Source organism: Halichoerus grypus, chromosome 9 (genome assembly GCF_964656455.1).
Source record: "Halichoerus grypus chromosome 9, mHalGry1.hap1.1, whole genome shotgun sequence".
Taxonomy (NCBI): domain Eukaryota; kingdom Metazoa; phylum Chordata; class Mammalia; order Carnivora; family Phocidae; genus Halichoerus; species Halichoerus grypus.
Window position 1 is genome coordinate 121,192,514 of NC_135720.1, and position 16,831 is coordinate 121,209,344.

General features: G+C 36.6%; 1 protein-coding gene across 5 annotated transcripts in view; it reads left to right on the forward strand.

Moving 5' to 3' along the window:
• Nucleotides 1-16,831, forward strand: part of RIPK1 (receptor interacting serine/threonine kinase 1) — a 40,005-nt gene that overhangs the window by 17,373 nt on the left and 5,801 nt on the right. For all 5 annotated transcript variants that reach the window (XM_036085813.2, XM_078055629.1, XM_036085815.2 and 2 more), the window contains 2 exons: nt 12,334-12,410; nt 15,885-15,981. In XM_036085813.2, coding sequence (XP_035941706.1) covers nt 12,334-12,410; nt 15,885-15,981 — 174 coding nt within the window. The remainder of the gene's footprint in view (nt 1-12,333; nt 12,411-15,884; nt 15,982-16,831) is intronic.

Sequence of the window (16,831 nt, forward strand, 5' to 3'; positions counted from 1 at the left end):
CGAATTTTCCTAGTAAGATGTCAAGAAGTTGCTTTAAGTTTTCAAAAAACTCAGTTCCACTTGTGATTTCAAATTGGTTTTCTAGATTTCAAACATTTTGTTCAATGAAAAGATACCATCCGTCTCAAAAGCATGAAGGCATGTAAGGCCCTCTTATTTCTTTCTTTTTCACAAGTAACTTTTTAAAAATTGTGTTAAAATATACGTAACACATCATTTACCATGTTAACCTTCTTCAAGTGTACGGGGCAATGGCATTAAGTGCCTTCACCATCGCCACCACCCATCTCCAAAACTTCTTCATCTTCCCAAATACCAGCTCCCCATTCAATACCAGCTCCCCATTCCTCTTCCCCCAGCCCTTAGCAACCACCATTCTAACTTTTCATCTCTCTGAATTTATTCTATTATGTCTATTATTACATAAATAGAAAGGTACTACTCTGGGTACCTCATGTAAGTGGAATCATACAGGATTTGTCTTTTTGTGCCTGGCTTAGTTCAGTCGGCATAGGGTTTGAGGTTCCTCCATGTTGTAGCATGTGTCAGAAGTTCCTTCCTTTTTATTGCTGAATGGTATGTATTCTGTGGTGTTTATAGACCACATTTTCTTTATTCATTCATCTGTCGATGGATACTTGGGTTGCTTCCACTGGCCTCTTTGTTTCTTAGCTTCTCTTGTTTCTTTTCTCTCCCCTTGTGTAGCTGACATCTTTGGAAATGTATGTTGTCGTTTAGATTGGGCCTATAGGAGAGGGAGAGGGAAAGGGACATGGATGTTTGTCACATCCTTGTACCTCTTCCCATTCCTCTAGGTTACCTAGGATCTTGCTAAGATCCTAGAGGCAGAGGAAAAATGGAAATCAGAGGAAAGAAAATCAAGTGAGCAAAAAATAAACAGTAGGAAGTCACTTAGGAGCCTATTTCTGCTGTGAGAAAACAGAATTAAAGCCCCACCTACCGCTGCTACCAAGGATTAGAGGGTTACTTTGGTTTATTTGCTTGTTTTCTTATTCTGTTAGGCAGCCAATCTTCTTCTGACTTAGTCTCTTCTCTTCTTTCATGCCTTTTTCACCTTTTCAAAATTAAAGTTCTTATTTTGAGATAATTGTAGATTTACATGTGGTTGTAAGAAAAACACAGAGGGGTACCTGGCTGGCTCAGTCGGTAGAATGTGGGACTCTTGATCTGGGGGGTTGTAAGTTTGAGCCCCAGGTTGGGTGTAGACATTACTTAAAAACCTTTAAAAAAAAAAAATTCTCCTTTTTGATGGGATCTTTGCCTGGTTTGGGGATTAAGGTAATGCTGGCCTCATAGAATGAGTTTGGAAGCTTTCTTTCTGTTTCTGTTTTTTGAAATAGCTTCAGGAGAATAGGTATTATTTCTTCTTTGAATGTTTGGTAGAATTCCCCAGGGAATCCATCAGGCCCTGGACTCTTGTTTTTTGGGAGGTTTTTGATCACTGCTTCAATCTTGTTACTCGTTGTTGGCCTATTCAGGTTTCAATTTCTTCCTGTTTCAGTCTTGGCAGTTTATAGGTTTCCAGGAAGGCCTCCATTTCTTCCAGGTTGCTCAATTTATTGGCATATAGTTGTTGATAATAATTTCTAATAATTGTTTCTATTTCCTTGGTGTTAGTCGTGATCTCTCCCCTTTCATTCATAATTTTATTAATTTGGGTCCTTTCTCTTTTCTTTTGGCTAAGTCTGGCCAATGGTTTATTGATCTTATTAATTCTTTCAAAGAACCAGCTTCAAGTTTCATTGATCTGATCTACTGTGTTTCTGGTTTCTAATCCATTGATCTCTGTTCTAATCTTAACTATTTCTCTTCTAATGCATGGCTTAAACATTGTTAAAATGTCTATGCTACCCAGAGCAATCTATACCTTCAATGCCATCCCGATCAAAATTCCAATGACATTTTTCAAAGTGCTGGAACAAACAATCCTAAAATTTGTATGGAATCAGAAAAGACCCCGAATCACCAAGGAAATGTTGAAAAAGAAAAACAAAGCTGGGGGCATCACGTTGCCCGATTTCAAGCAATATTACAAAGCAGTGATTACCAAGACAGCATGGTACTGGCACAAAAACAGACATATAGACCAATGGAACAGAATAGAGAGCCCAGATATGGACCCTCAACTCTATGGTCAAATAATCTTCGACAAAGCAGGAAAAAATATGCAATGGAAAAAAGTCTCTTCAATAAATGGTGCTGGGAAAATTGGACAGCCACATGCAGAAGAATGAAACTCGACCATTCTCTAACACCATACACAAAGATAAACTCAAACTACGAATCCATCAAAATCCTAGAGGAGAACATAGGCAGTAACCTCTTTGACATCAGCCACAGCAACTTCTTTCAAAACATGTCTCCAAAGGCTAGTGAAACAAAAGCAAAAGTGAACTTTTGGGACTTCATCAAGATAAAAAGCTTCTGCACAGCAAAGGAAACAGTCAACAAAACAAACAGGCAACCCACAGAATGGGAGAAGAGATTTGCAAATGACACTACAGATAAAGGGCTGGTATCCAAGATCTATAAAGAACTTCTCAAACTCAACACCCAAAAAACAAATAATCAAGTCAAAAAATAAGCAGAAGACATGAACAGACACTTCTCAAAGGAAGACATACAAATGGCTAGCAGACACATGAAAAAAATCTTCATCATCATTAGCCATCAGGGAAATTCAAATCAAAACCACATTGAGATACCACCTTACACCAGTTAGAATGGCAAAAATTGACAAGGCAAGAAACAACAAATGTTGGAGAGGTTGTTGAGAAAGGGGAACCCTCTTACACTATTGGTGGGAATGCAAGTTGGTACAGCCACTTTGGAAAACAGTGTGGAAGTGCCTCAAAAAATTAAAAATAGAGCTACCCTATGACCCAGCAATTGCACTCCTGGGTATTTACCCCAAAGACACGGATGTAGTGAAAAGAAGGGCCATATGCACCCGCAATGTTCATAGCAGCAATGTCCACAATAGCCAAACTGTGGAAGGAGCTGAGATGCCCTTCAACAGATGAATGGATAAAGAAGATGTGGTCCCTATATACAATGGAATATTACTCAGCCATCAGAAAGGATGAATACCCAACTTTTACATCAACATAGATTGGACTGGAGGAGATTATGCTAAGTGAAATAAGTCAAGCAGAGAAAGTCAATTATCATAAGGTTTCACTTATTTGTGGAACATAAGGAATAGCATGGAGGACATTAGGAGAAGGAAGGGAAAAATGAAGCGGGGGGCAGGAATCAGAGGGAGAGACGAACCATGAGAGACTATGGACTCTGAGAAACAAACTGAGGGTTTTAGGGGGGTGAGGGTATGGGTTAGCCCGGTGATGGGTATTAAGGAGGGCACATACTGCATGGAGCACTGGGTGTTACATGAAAACAATGAATCGTGGATCACATCAAAAACTAATGATGTATTGTATGGTGACTAACATAACATAATAAAATAAAATTACAAAAAATAAAAAATAAAAAAAAAAGAGGGGCACTTGGGTGGCTTAGTTAAGCCTCTGCCTTTGGCTCGGGTCACGATCCCAGGGTCCTGGGATCAAGCCCTGCATCGGGCTCCCTGCTCCATGGGGAGTCTGCTTCTCCCTCTCCCTCTGCCTGCTGCTCCCCCTGCTTGTGCTCTCTCTGTTTCTTTGTGCCAAATAAATAAAATAATATCTAAAAAAAAGAAGAAGAAAAGAAAGGAAATAACAGAAATATCCCTTATCCTTTTATTGAATTTACCCCAATGATAACATCTGGCCAAACTATAGTATAGTATTACAACTAGGATATTGACATTGATATAGTCAGATACAGAACATCTTCATCACCACAAGGGGTCCATTATGTTGCCCTCTTATAGCCACACCCACTTTCCTCCCCAACCCCACCCCCCTCCTTCACCTCTGCGGATCACTGAACTGTTCTCCATTTCTATCATTTTTTTGTCATTTCACAAGTTACATAAATAGAATCATAAAATACTTTTTGGAAACCCTTTGGGATTGGCTTTTTGCCACTCAGCATAAATCCCTAGAGATTCATCAAGGCTGTTTTGTGTATCAATGATTTGTTCCTTTTCATTGCTGAATAGTATTCCATGGTGTGGATGTACCACAGTTTGTTTATTCTCTCCTCAAAGGAAATCTGGTTTGTTCCCAGTTTTTGGCTATTATAACTAACACTGCTGTAAATATTCATGTTACAGGTTTTTGTGTGAATATAAGTTTTTATTTCTCTGGAATAAATACCCAGGAGTGAGATAGCTAGGTTGTATGGTAGTTTCATGATTGTTTTTTTGTGGGCTTTTCTTGCCACTGTTTTCCAGAGTAGTTGTACCATTTTATGTTCCTACCAGCAATGTGAACCACCAGTGATCCAGTTTCCCTGCATCTTTTCTAGCATTTGGTATTATCACTATGTCATTTTAGCCATTCTGATAGGTATGTAGTGATATCTCACTGCGGTTTTAATTTGTATTTCTCCATTGGCTAATGATATTGAATATATCTTTTTTTGTGCTTATTTGCTATCTGTCTCTCTCTTTTGGTAAAATGTTGCTTTAATAACTTTTGCCCATTTTCTAATTAGATTGCTTGGTTTCTTTTTACTGTTGAATTTTGAATGTTCTTTATATATTCCATATAGTATTCCTTCATTGGATATGTAGTTTGCAAATGTTTTCTTCCAACATATAGTGCTTTTTTTTATCCTCTTAGAAGCATCTTTCACAGAGTAAAAGTTTTTGATGAAGTCTAGTTTATTAATTTTTCCTTTTATGGATTGTACTTTTGGTGTCAAGCCTAAAAACACTGTCAGGGTTAGATTTCAAAGATTTTCTAATATGTTTTGTTCTAAAATTCTTACAGTTTTACATTTAAGACTGTGTTAAGTATTTTTTTCTATAATTGTCAAGGAAAATTTTTAATTGATAACCAAAGAACAATAGCACAAAACTAAATATTTGGTTGTCTTTCTTGCCAGTTATTCAATTTATATTTTATTGGAAAAATACCACAATCTATTTTGAGTTAATTATTTTATAAGATATGTGGCTTAGGTTGAAGTTCATTTTTTGCCTATGAATATCCTCTTGTTCCAGCACCGCTTGTTGAAAATCTATCTTTCCAGGGCACCTGGGTGGCTCAGTTGTCTGCCATTGGCTCAGGTCATGATCCTGGAGTCCCAGGATCAAGCCCTACATAGGACTCCCTGCTTGGTGGGGAGCCTGCTTCTCCCTCTGCCTCTCACCCTACTTGTGCACTCTCTCTCAAATAAATAAATAAAATCTTTAAAAAAAAAAAAAAAAGAAAGAAAGTATCTTTCCTCCATTGAATGGCTTTTTCTTCTTTGGCAGAAATCATTGGGGTATCTCTATGCATTTATTTTTGGGTTCTCTATTCTGGTCCATTGATGTGTGCATCTATCCCTCTGCCAATACCCACAGTCTTAATATAGTGATATGTCTTAAAACTGTGTAGATTGATTCCTCTCATTTTTTTATTTAAAAAATTCTTTTAGTTACTCTATTTCCTTTGTCTTTCCATATAAAATTTAGAAAAATCTTGTCTAAATCTACAAAAAAAAATCTTACCCAGATTTTGATAGAAATTGTGTTAAATCGGTATATCCATTTGGGGAGAATTGAGATCTTTACTATATTGAGTTTTCTAATCCATGAACACAATATGTCTCTTCATTTATTTATATCTTCTTTGATTTATTTTATCAGTGTTCTATAGTTTTCAGCATACAAGCCCTATATATTTCTCTTTTTTGAGCAATTATAAGTATTTTGTATTTTAAATTTAGGTGTCCATTTGTTCATTGCTAGAATATAGAAATATAGTTGATTTTTTTTGTATGTTAATCTTGTATCTTATGACCTTACTGAATTGACTTATTAGTTCTAGGAGTTTTTGGGATATCTTTTTTAGATTTTCATGTCATCTCCAAATAGAGAGTTTTATTTCTTCCTTTCTGATCTGTATGACTTTTATCTCCTTTTCTTACTTTATCACATTGGCTAGAATTTCTAGCGTTATCTTAAATAAGAGCAGTGAGAGCAGACACCCTCACTTTTTCTCAATATTAGGGGAAAGCATTCAGACTTTCCATATGAAGTATGTTAGCTTTAGGTATTTTGTAGATACTCTTTATCACTTGATGAAGTTCACCATATTTAATCTTATTTTTCTGAGAATTTATCATGAATCGGTTTTGAATTTTGTCACATGCTTTTTCTGCATTGATTGGTATGGTAATGTGATTTCCGTTCTTTTCATTGTTAATATGGTGAATTACATTGATTAATTTTTGAATACCAAACCAGCCTTGCATCCCAGGAATAAAACCTATTTGGTAATGGTGTTTGATTCTTTTAATATATTGCTAAATTCCATTTGCTAATATTTTGCTAAGGCTTTTGCAAGTATAGTCATGAGGATATTGGTCTATAACTTTATGCTTTTTGTATTGTCTTTGTCTGGTTTTGATATCAGGATCAATATTGGCTCCATAAAAAAAATTGAGAAGTTTTCCCTCTTATTTTTTGGAAGAGAATGAGTGTAAGTAATGTTAATTCTTTAGAAGTTTGGTAGAATTCTCCCAAGAAACCATCCAGGCCTGGAAATTTCTTTTTTTGGGAGTTTTTAAATTTTAAAGTTGATTTCTTTAATAGTATAGGAGCTATCTAGATGATCTGTTTTACATCAGAGTGGTCTGTTTTATATCAGAGTAGTATATCAAATAGTTTGGTAGTTCTGGTTGTGGTAGTTTGTATTTTTTGAGGAAATGATAATTCATTTAAGTTGTCAAATTTATATGTGTAAAGTTGTTTGTAGTATCTCTTATTATTGTTTAGATACCTGCAGTGTTTGTAATGATATCCCCTGTTTCATTCCTGATACTGGTTATGTATGTCTCTGTTTTCCTTTGTCAGTCTTCCTATTGATCTTTTCAAATAACCAGCTTTTTGTTTCATTGATTTCCCCTATTGTTTTTATGTTTTCCATTTCATAGATCCCTGTTCTTTATCATTTCCTTTCTTCTACTTTTTGTTTTGTTCTTCTTTTTCTAGGTTCTTGAGGTGGGAACTTAGATTATTGATTTGGATCTGAGACCTTTTCTCATTTCTAATGTGTATGTAATGCCATAAATTTCCTTCTCAGCACTGCTTTAGTTATGTCCCACGAATTTTGATATATTGTTTTTTATTTTCATTTAATTCATTGCATTTTTAAATTTTCCTTGAGACTTTCTCTTTGATCTGTGCATTATTTAGAAGTATGTTGTTTAGTTTTCAAGAGTTTGGAAATTTTCTTGTTATCTTTCTGTTACTGATGTCTGGCTTGATTTCATTTTAGTCAGAGAACACATTCTGTGTGTTTAACTTCTGTCAAATTTATTGAGGTTTATTTTATGGCCCAGGATATGGTGTATCATGGGATATGTTCTGTGGACACTTGAAAGGAATGGATTATTCTGCTGTCTTTGGGTAGAGTGTGCTGTAAATCTTGATTAGATCCTGTTGATGATGTTGTTGAGTTCTTCTATGCCTTGGCTGATTTTCTGTCTAGTTCTTTGAATTGTTGAGAAAGAGATATTCAACTCTACAATTATAATTGAGAATTTGTCTATTTCTGCTTTTAGTTTTATCGTCTTTTGCTTTATAGATTTTCCATCTCTGTTGTTTGGTGTATATATATTTAGGATTACTATGTCTTGATGGATTGATCCTTTTATCATTATATAAATGTCCCTTTTTGTCTCCAGCAATCATCTTTTTTTTTTTTTAAAGATTTTATTTATTTGACAGTGAGAGAGACACAGCAAGAGAGGGAACACAAGCAGGGGCGGTGGGAGAGGGAGAAGCAGGCTTCCCACTGAGCAGGGAGCCTGATGTGGGACTCGATCCCAGGACCCTGGGACCATCACCTGAGCCGAAGGCAGATGCTTAATGACTGAGCCACCCAGGTGACCTCCAGCAATCATTTTTGCTGTGAAGTCTACTTTATTGGATATTAATATAGCCACCTTTCTTTCTTCTTATTCATGTTTATATGATATATCTTTCCCTGTCTTTTTACTTTAAATTGCCTATAATCATTATATGTGAAGTGAGTTTCTTGTGACAGCATATACTTGGGTCATGTTTCCTTAATCTATTCTGCCAATACCTGTCTTTTGATTGGTGTTTTTAGACCATATTAATTTAGTGTAATTTTGATATGTTAGAGCTCACATTTGCCATTTTATTTTGTTTTTTGTTCTGTTTTTCATGTCTCCATTTTCTTTTTGCTGCCTTCCTGTGCATTCTTGAACATATTTAGAATCCCATTTTAATTTATCAATAGTATTTTTTTCTTTCTTTTCTTTTCTTTTTTTTAAAGAGAGCACATGCACACATGAGCTGGGGAGGGGCAGAGGGAGAGAATCTTAAGCAGGCTCCATGCCCCAGTGCAGAGCCCAATGCGGGGCTCCATCTTACAACCCTGAGATCATGACCTGAGCTGAAATCAAGAGTTGGACACTTAACTGACTGAGTCACCCAGGCTCCCCTGAATTTATCGATAGTATATTTGAGGATAGTTTTTCCAATGGATACTCTAGGTGTTACATTATCTGTACATAATTTATCACAGTATACTCATATTATTTTACCAGTTTGAGTGGAGTATAAAAACTTTACTTCCTTTACCTTCCTCTGTATATAATTGCCTTAAATAGTTCCTCTACATATATTTAGAATACATTGACATTGTTACAGTTTTGCTTCAACTGTCAGTGATAGTTTAGAAAACTCAAAAAGAGAAAGAGAGCCTATTGTATTTACCCATATTTTTGATTTTTGTGTCGTGGGGTGTTTTTTGTAGTATTACTTCTGACACTAAATGTGTCACAACTAGGTGTTCTAGAATTCAATTAAATTCTGACACTAACCAACTGGAGTTATTGTCAGATTCCACAGATTTAAGGGCTTAGGCCTGCTGTAAGATTGTCGCCACTTTAGACCCAGATGCAGATAGGATGCCCAGGCTACCCACACTTCTACTCCACCAAATACAAATTTGAAGGTCCTCATAATACCCCCTTAAGATTCAATAATTCACTAGAACTCATAGAACTCAGGAAAACATTTTACTTACATTTACTGGAGTACAACTCAGGAACAGCCAAAGGAAGAGATTCATTAAGTTATTGGTGGTGGGAGTGGTGTGCCACAGAGCTCTCATGCCACTTTCCCAACAATGTACTCACTCAATGTATTCACTACTGGAAGCTCTCCAAACCCCATTGTTGAGAGGTTTTCATGGAGGCTTCATTAGGTAGGCAGTATTGATTAAATCACTGGTCATTGGTGACTGAACTAAATCTCTAGTCCCTCTCCCCTCAGCTGGTACTGAAAGCGCCAACCTTGTAATCATAACTAGGTCTTTCTGGTGACCAGCTCCAATCCTGAAGCTATCTAGCTTCTTGTCCTCATCCCTCTAGCCAGGAGCCATCTCATTAACATAGAAAAGACATTCTTACTGCTCAGGAGATCCCAGGGATTTGGGGAGCTCCATGCCATGAACCAGCTGAAGCTGGGAAAAAGAATAAATATTTATTTTTTAATTATACCACATGTGTTCTTTCTTCCTCCCTGATGTTCCAGGGTATCTTCTTTTTTTTTTTTTTTAAAGATTTTTATTTATTTATTTATTTGAGAGAGAGAGAGAAACAGCATGAGAGGGGAGAGGGTCAGAGGGAGAAGCAGGCTCCCCGCTGAGCCAGGAGCCTGATGTGGGACTCGATCCCAGGACTCCGGGACCATGACCTGAGCCGAAGGCAGTCGTTTAACCAACTGAGTCACCCAGGCGCCCTGGGGTATCTTCTTTTATCATTTCCTTCTTGTTTAGGAAGTTCCTTTAGCCATTCTTTTAGGGTGTTGTCTGCTAGGGACAAATTATCAGTTTTTTTTCATTTGAGAATGTCTTGGTCTTACCTTCATTTCTGTAGGATATTTTTGCTGGGTGTAGGATTCTGGGTTGACAATTCCTTTCTTTCAGGATTTAATAAATACCGTGCAACTTACTCTGGCCTCCATGGTTTTAGTTAAGAAATCCTTTTTTTTAAACCTATAGGTAAGGTATTTTCTCTGGCTGCTTTCACAACTTTATCTTTCAGAGGTTTAATTATTATTTGTCATGGTATGAATTTGTTTGGGTTTATTCTGTTTGGGTTTTCTTTTGATTTTTGAATCTGTAGGTATATGTCCCTTCCCAAATTTGAGAAGCTTTCAGCCATTATCTCGTAGAGTACTTTTTTCAGCCATGCTCTCTTTTTCCTTTCTGAGGTAGGGATAACAAAAATACTAGATCTTTTGTTATAGTTTCACTTGTCCCTGAGGCTCTGTACACTTTTTTTTTCTCAGTTTATTTTCTTTCTCTTGATCAAATTGGGTTATGTCTATCATTCTGTCTTCCAGCTTACTGATTTTCCTCTGTCCCCTTTATTCTGCTGTTGAACTCATCCATTTTGGTTTACTATATTTTTTAATTCAAAAATTTCATTGAACTTTCTTTTATATCTTGTTTCTTTGTTGAGGCTTCCTGTTTTTTTATCTTTATTTTTTTTAAGATTATTTATTTATTTGATGGAGAGAGAGTGAGAGTGTGCAAGAGAGCACAAGCAGGGGGAGTGGCAGGCAGAGGGAGAAGCAGGCTGTGCAGGGAGCCTGATGTGGGACTCGATCCCAGGGTCCTGGGGTCATGACCCAAGCCGAAGGCAATGGCTTAACCAACTGAGCCACCCAGCCATCCCTGTTTTTTCATTTGTTTTAAGCTTATTTGTAATTGCTTGTTGAAGCATTTGTATCATGGCTGTTTAAACCTTTAAACAGTGAATTCTACTATCTCTGGTATCTTGGTGTTGGCATCTATTGATTATCTTTTTTTCTCCAGTTTTAGATATTCCTGGTTCTTAGTGTGATGAGTGATTTTTTTCTCTTGAAACTTGTACATTTTCTTATCGTGTTAGGAGATTCTGGATCTTCTTCAAGCCTTCTCTTTTAGCTAGCCTTTTCTGACATGGCTTTGCCAGTGGAAGGGTGGCTGCCACCTTGTTTGACAGGTAGAGGGACGTCCAGGTTTTCTGCTGAGCCCTGTTGACACCTGAGGCGGGGCGGCGGGGGGCGGGGGGCGCTCCTTGTTTGTACTGGTCAGGATGGAAGTTCCAGTGGAGTGCACCTGGTCTCCATGGACACTGCAGTGGAGGTGAAAGTTCTGACTCCCACTGGGGCCTCTCCTGATACTTCTCCACTGGAATGGGTGGGAGCACCTTATTACTGCAAAATAAGGGTGCAAGTCCAGTTTACCCTCATAGTCCATTGATTACCACCTGGCAGGAAGGAAAGACCTGGCTCCTTATTTGGCCTTCTCTGAGATCACCCTGGTGGGGATGTTGGAGTACCCTGTTACTGTTTCATGAGGTTGGAAGTCTTAGCTCTCCTTACTTGGCCTTTGCTGGTGAGGTTGCGAGTGGAGCCACAGTGTATTCTGTGATGTTTGGCTGGAGAATGGTTATTGAATAAAGGTCTTTTGTCTTGCTAGGCTGCCCCTTGCTTAGTCCTTTGGCTAGAAAGAAGAGGCTTTTGTTAGGCTTTTTTTTTTGGTGGGGGGGTGGGTTGCCAGCTTCCTTAAGGCCAAGTCTGGGATCTAAAAGGCAAAAAGAAATCCTAGTGAACTCATCACCATGACTTTCCTCAGATCCCAAACTCTGTAGTTGGTCTGCCTTTTCTTTCCTCCTTTCAGACTCTTTTCATGTTTGTTTTATATGTGATATCTAGCAGTTCTTGTGCTTACAGGGAGAAATGAGGAAAAGTATGTCTACTCCATCTTCCTGAAAGTGGAAGTTGCCTTTTTCTTTTAAAGCTAGCACCTCTTGACTCTTATATCAAATCCTTATTCTGAGTATTCTGTCCTATAATAATTCTGATCCCAGAGACATAGAAACAAGGAGTCCATCCATCCCTGTTCACTTGGAGAGTAATTCATACCAGATAGGGCTCTGTGCTGCAGCCAGAGAAACATGCTATTAGGCAGTAGCTCTTGGTTTTCAGTGTTATCTTGTCCCTCCTTCTGTCCACCTAGTTATTGGTCTTACTAGTCTCTTCATGTAAGTCAGTGATTTGGCATTAAAATTTTTATTTTACTGCTTTGTCCACAGATTAAGGTAAGTAATTCAAAAATAATAGATTGCTAATATTTAAATTTTACTTTAGAAAATACCTAAGAAATTTAAAGTATTATTTTTTTTATCCAGGCATTGAAGAAGAATTTAGGCCCTTTTATGTAGTTCAATTAGAAGAAAATGTAGAAGACGATGTGACAAGTTTAAAGGTAGGTAACCTAGCAGGTACTCAAAGCACAACATATCAAAACATATATTATCAATATTGAAAACCAAGGCAATGTAATTTGTTACTAAGATTTGAGGTAAGCGAGCTTGATAACCACTTGAAGAAAATTAGCAATTTTATACAGATATCATCAAGTTGGCATACTGGACCCATTCCTCCATCAAAACTAATGAAATGAGAAAAATTATATATAGCAATATGAAAACAAAAGCACAATGTCACTGGAATAGAATGGAAAGTACTGTAGGTGGATCAGTCGTTTTGAAGAATTCTTGAAAGATAGAAAGCCAACAGAATTATATTTGCTAAGTCATAGAACAGAAAAAGAAAATGCTAACCCAAAACATAATGCTGAAGAAGAACTGGTGGAGCAAGCCTTGGGTCCGTGTGTACAAGAAACAGAATGGTCACCTGGGACATTGATGATAAGATTGTCATTTGGGAACCATGGTTGTGCCAGTTACAAAAGTTGGCTCCTCCCCCTGATTCCCTTGCACTAAGCAACAGATGAGAGCAGCATCTGCCTCAACTTGAAGCAGTGAAGTTGGTGTCTGGGGTCTAAGAGGTATGTCAAAGGTTGATACCAGCTAAGTAACCAAGAGAAACAAAGACCTTCCCTACATACACACTTAGAAAGCAAGTTGCTGGCCTAAGTCTTATAGCAACATGAGGGGAAGACTACAGTAAATAAAACAGGAAGGCATATGGAGATTTTAAAATAAAGATAAAAAACCAGAGAGTCAAGAATTACCAGACTTTTGAGGGATACCTACACTCTAAAAGGAGAGGTATCCAGTGGAAACCATTCTTGGGCATCCAAAGGCCATCAGGAAGGATAGTTACTAAGGCTAAAAAGCACACCACAATAATCAGGAATATTTCATAATGATAAAAAGTTCAATTCACCAGGAAGATAATAACAGCTTTAAATACGTATATGCCCTAAATAACATGGCCTCAATACATACAAAGCAAAACTTGACAAAATTCAAAGGAGAAATAGACAAATTGGAGATTTTAATACAGATTTCTCACTGATAAAACAACTGGACAAAAAAAATCAGTAAGGATATAGAAAATTTGAAGAACATGATTAACATTTGACTGAATGAAAAGAAATAAAACACTGCATTTAATAACTGCAGAATACTTACCTTTAAAGGCTTTTCCAAGAACATACAGAACATACTTTAAAATTGACCATGCCCTGGGAAATAAAACAATTATCAACCAATTTAAAAGGATTGTAATCATATAAAGAATTTTCTCTGATTTTATTTCAGTTATGCTACAAATTAATCTTAAAATTAGAAAATCTCATGTGGTTAGGAGTTAAGAAGTATATTTTTAAATACCTATGGATCAAAAAGGGAAATCACAATGGAACTTAGAAAAACTTAAAACTGAAGACTAACAAAAACACTACATATTAAAACAAAATGCAAATATGACTAAGAAAAAAACTTAAAGGAAATACCAAAATGTTAATTTTGTGCTTGGAGTGGAGGCAGTACGTGTAGGTTTCTTTTTAAATATAATTCTGTACATTTTCTATATTTTCAATAATGAGTAGTATCACTTTTATAGCAAAAAAGTTTCTTTTTCTACTTTTTTTTATTTTGGTAAAATATACATAACATAAAATTTACCATCTTACCCATTTTTTCTTTTCTTTTTTAAAGATTTATTTATTTATTTTAGAGAGTGAGCACAATCGCACATGGGTGGGAGGAGGGCAGAGGGAGTGGAAAAGAGAGTCTTAAGGCGACTGGGTGCTGATCGCAGAGGCTGACGCAGGGCTCTATCTATATCGTGACCTGGAGATCACGACCTGAGCGGAAACCAAGTCAGTCCCTTAAAGGACTGCACCACCCAGGTGCCCCACCATCGTACCCATTTTTAAGTGTACAATTCAGTAGCATTAAGTACACTCACAATGTTGTACAAACGTCGCTAGTATCCATTTCCATTTTTAAAAATCCCAAACAGAAACTCAGTATCCATTAAATAAAAGCCCCTCATTCCTCCCTTTCCCCAGCCCCTGGTAACATTTAATTCCAGTTTCTGTCTATGAATTTGCCTCTTCTAGGTACCTTACAGATGTGGGGATCAGACAGTATTTGTCTTCTTGTGTCTACCCTATTTCACTAAGGGTAATGTTTTCAAGGTTCATCCATGTTGTAGCATGTGTTAGAGCTTCATTCCTTTTTAAGGCTGAATAATTCTCCATTTTATGTGTATATCACAGTTTGATTATTGATTCAGCTGTGATGGATACTGAATTGTTTCCACCTTTTATCTGTGAATAAGGCTGCTATGAACATTGGTGTATGATTTTTTTTTTTTTTTTTTTTTGAGCTCTTCCCTTCAATTCTTTTGGGTATATACATAAGAGTGGAATTGCTACGTTGTATGATAATACTATGTTTAACTTTTGAGGAACCATCAAATTGTTTTCTATAATGGCCCTACTATTTTACATTTCCACCTACAATGCACAAGGTTCCAATTTCTCTACATTCTCACCAACACTTTTCATTCTCTGGGTTTTGTTTTGTTTTTTAAATAATAGCCATTCTAATGAGTGTGAAGTCATATGTATCTTACATGGTGGTTTAATGCATATTTTCTTAATGACTAATGATGTTGAGCATCTTTTCATGTGCCATTTGTAGATCTTCTTTAGAGAAATGTTTATTCAAGCCCTTTGGTCATTTTTGAATTGAGTTGTTTTACTATTGAATTGTATGAATTCTTTATATAATCTGGATATTCATCCCTTATCAGAGATATATGATTTGCAAATATTTTTCTTCCTATTCCATTTCACTCTCTTGATGGTGTCCTTTGATGCATGGAGGCTTTAATTTTGACGTTGTCCAGTTTATTTATTTTTATTTTGTTGCCTATGTTACTGGTGTCCTATCTGAGAAATTATTGTCAAATCAAATGTCATGAATCTTTCCCCCTATGTTTTCTTCTAATGTTTATGTGGTTTGAGCGCTTAAGCTTTGGTCCATGTGAGTTAATTTTTGTATATATTAACGGTAAGGGTCCAGCTTCATTCTTTTAGGTGTGGATATCCTGTGCTCCCCCATTGCATGGTCTTGGCACCCTTGTTGAAAATCAGTTAGCCATGCAAGGGTTTATTTCTGGGTTCTCTATTATCTTCCATTGGTCTCTGCCTGTCCTTTGACCATTACCACACAGTTTTGATTATTGTAGTTTTGTAGTAAGTTTTGAAATCAGGAAGTGTGAACCCTCCAAATTGGTTCTTCTTTTTTAAGGTTGTTTTGGCTATTTGGGAAAAAAGTTTATTTTTAAAAAAAGATTTATTCCTTGTAAGAGCTACATGAAATCTCTACCATTTGAAAAGATTTGTTTTTCTTATAATAATTTTCTGGAACTATTTTCTACTACTTACTAAGGTGTACATTTATGCTGTTAATTACAGAAAGAGTATCCAGACCCAGCCCAAAATTCATTTGTGAAGAGAATGCATTCTCTCCAGATTGACTGTACAGCAATACCTCCAAGCAGGTCAAATTCAGGTAACATCCGATGATTGAAAGTAATGTGTTCACTTGTTTGTTCATGCATTCACTCTATTCTCAAAAATACTCTTCATGACCGTAAAGAAACAGAAGAAGCTATAAAATATTTAAAGAAATTTATAATATATTTGGGAGTAAAGATACATATATTTGAAATAGTAAATAGCAGTGTATTCACCAAAATCACAAAGCATCCTGAACATAAGAGGTCTAACATATCTGATAGGAAGAAAGTGACGGCTCAGGAATAAGAGGGGACGTGTGTGGAAGCAAGGTCCTTGAGGTCAGGGATGACAGATTCAGAGAACAAGCAGAGAGGTTGATCTCAGATTCAAGGAGGGATACTTTTTCATTATAACAAAAGGAAAAACAGAGTATAGGATATTGAAACCACTTTATTAGCTATCTGTCTTAGGACAAATTAACCTCTTGTAAACCTCATCCATCAAATCATGATAATAATTGCTCCTACTCTTACAGGGCTTTTAAAGAATAAAAGAATCCATGGAAAGTGCTTAACACCAAGCTGCTCCTGTTCTTATTTTGTAGCCCTGCATCCCATCAAGGAGACAGCCACCTTCTCTGCTACAACATAAGTCCCTCTTTTCCTTGCTCATTCCTGTGACACTCACATTTCTGTTGCCTGTTAAAATTTCCCTAGTGCTCTCTCACCACCATGCAGGTACTTCTACGAATTACCTATATAGGTAATATAGGTAGGAAGAGGACCATCAAGTAAATGCTTTTTTATTTGTTCGCAAAGGTTTCAGTATGTTATTCTGAGATACAGATGTATGATGGTGCTCAGCTTTTATTTTACTTCTTGTTGCTTTTTGAAACTCTTTCC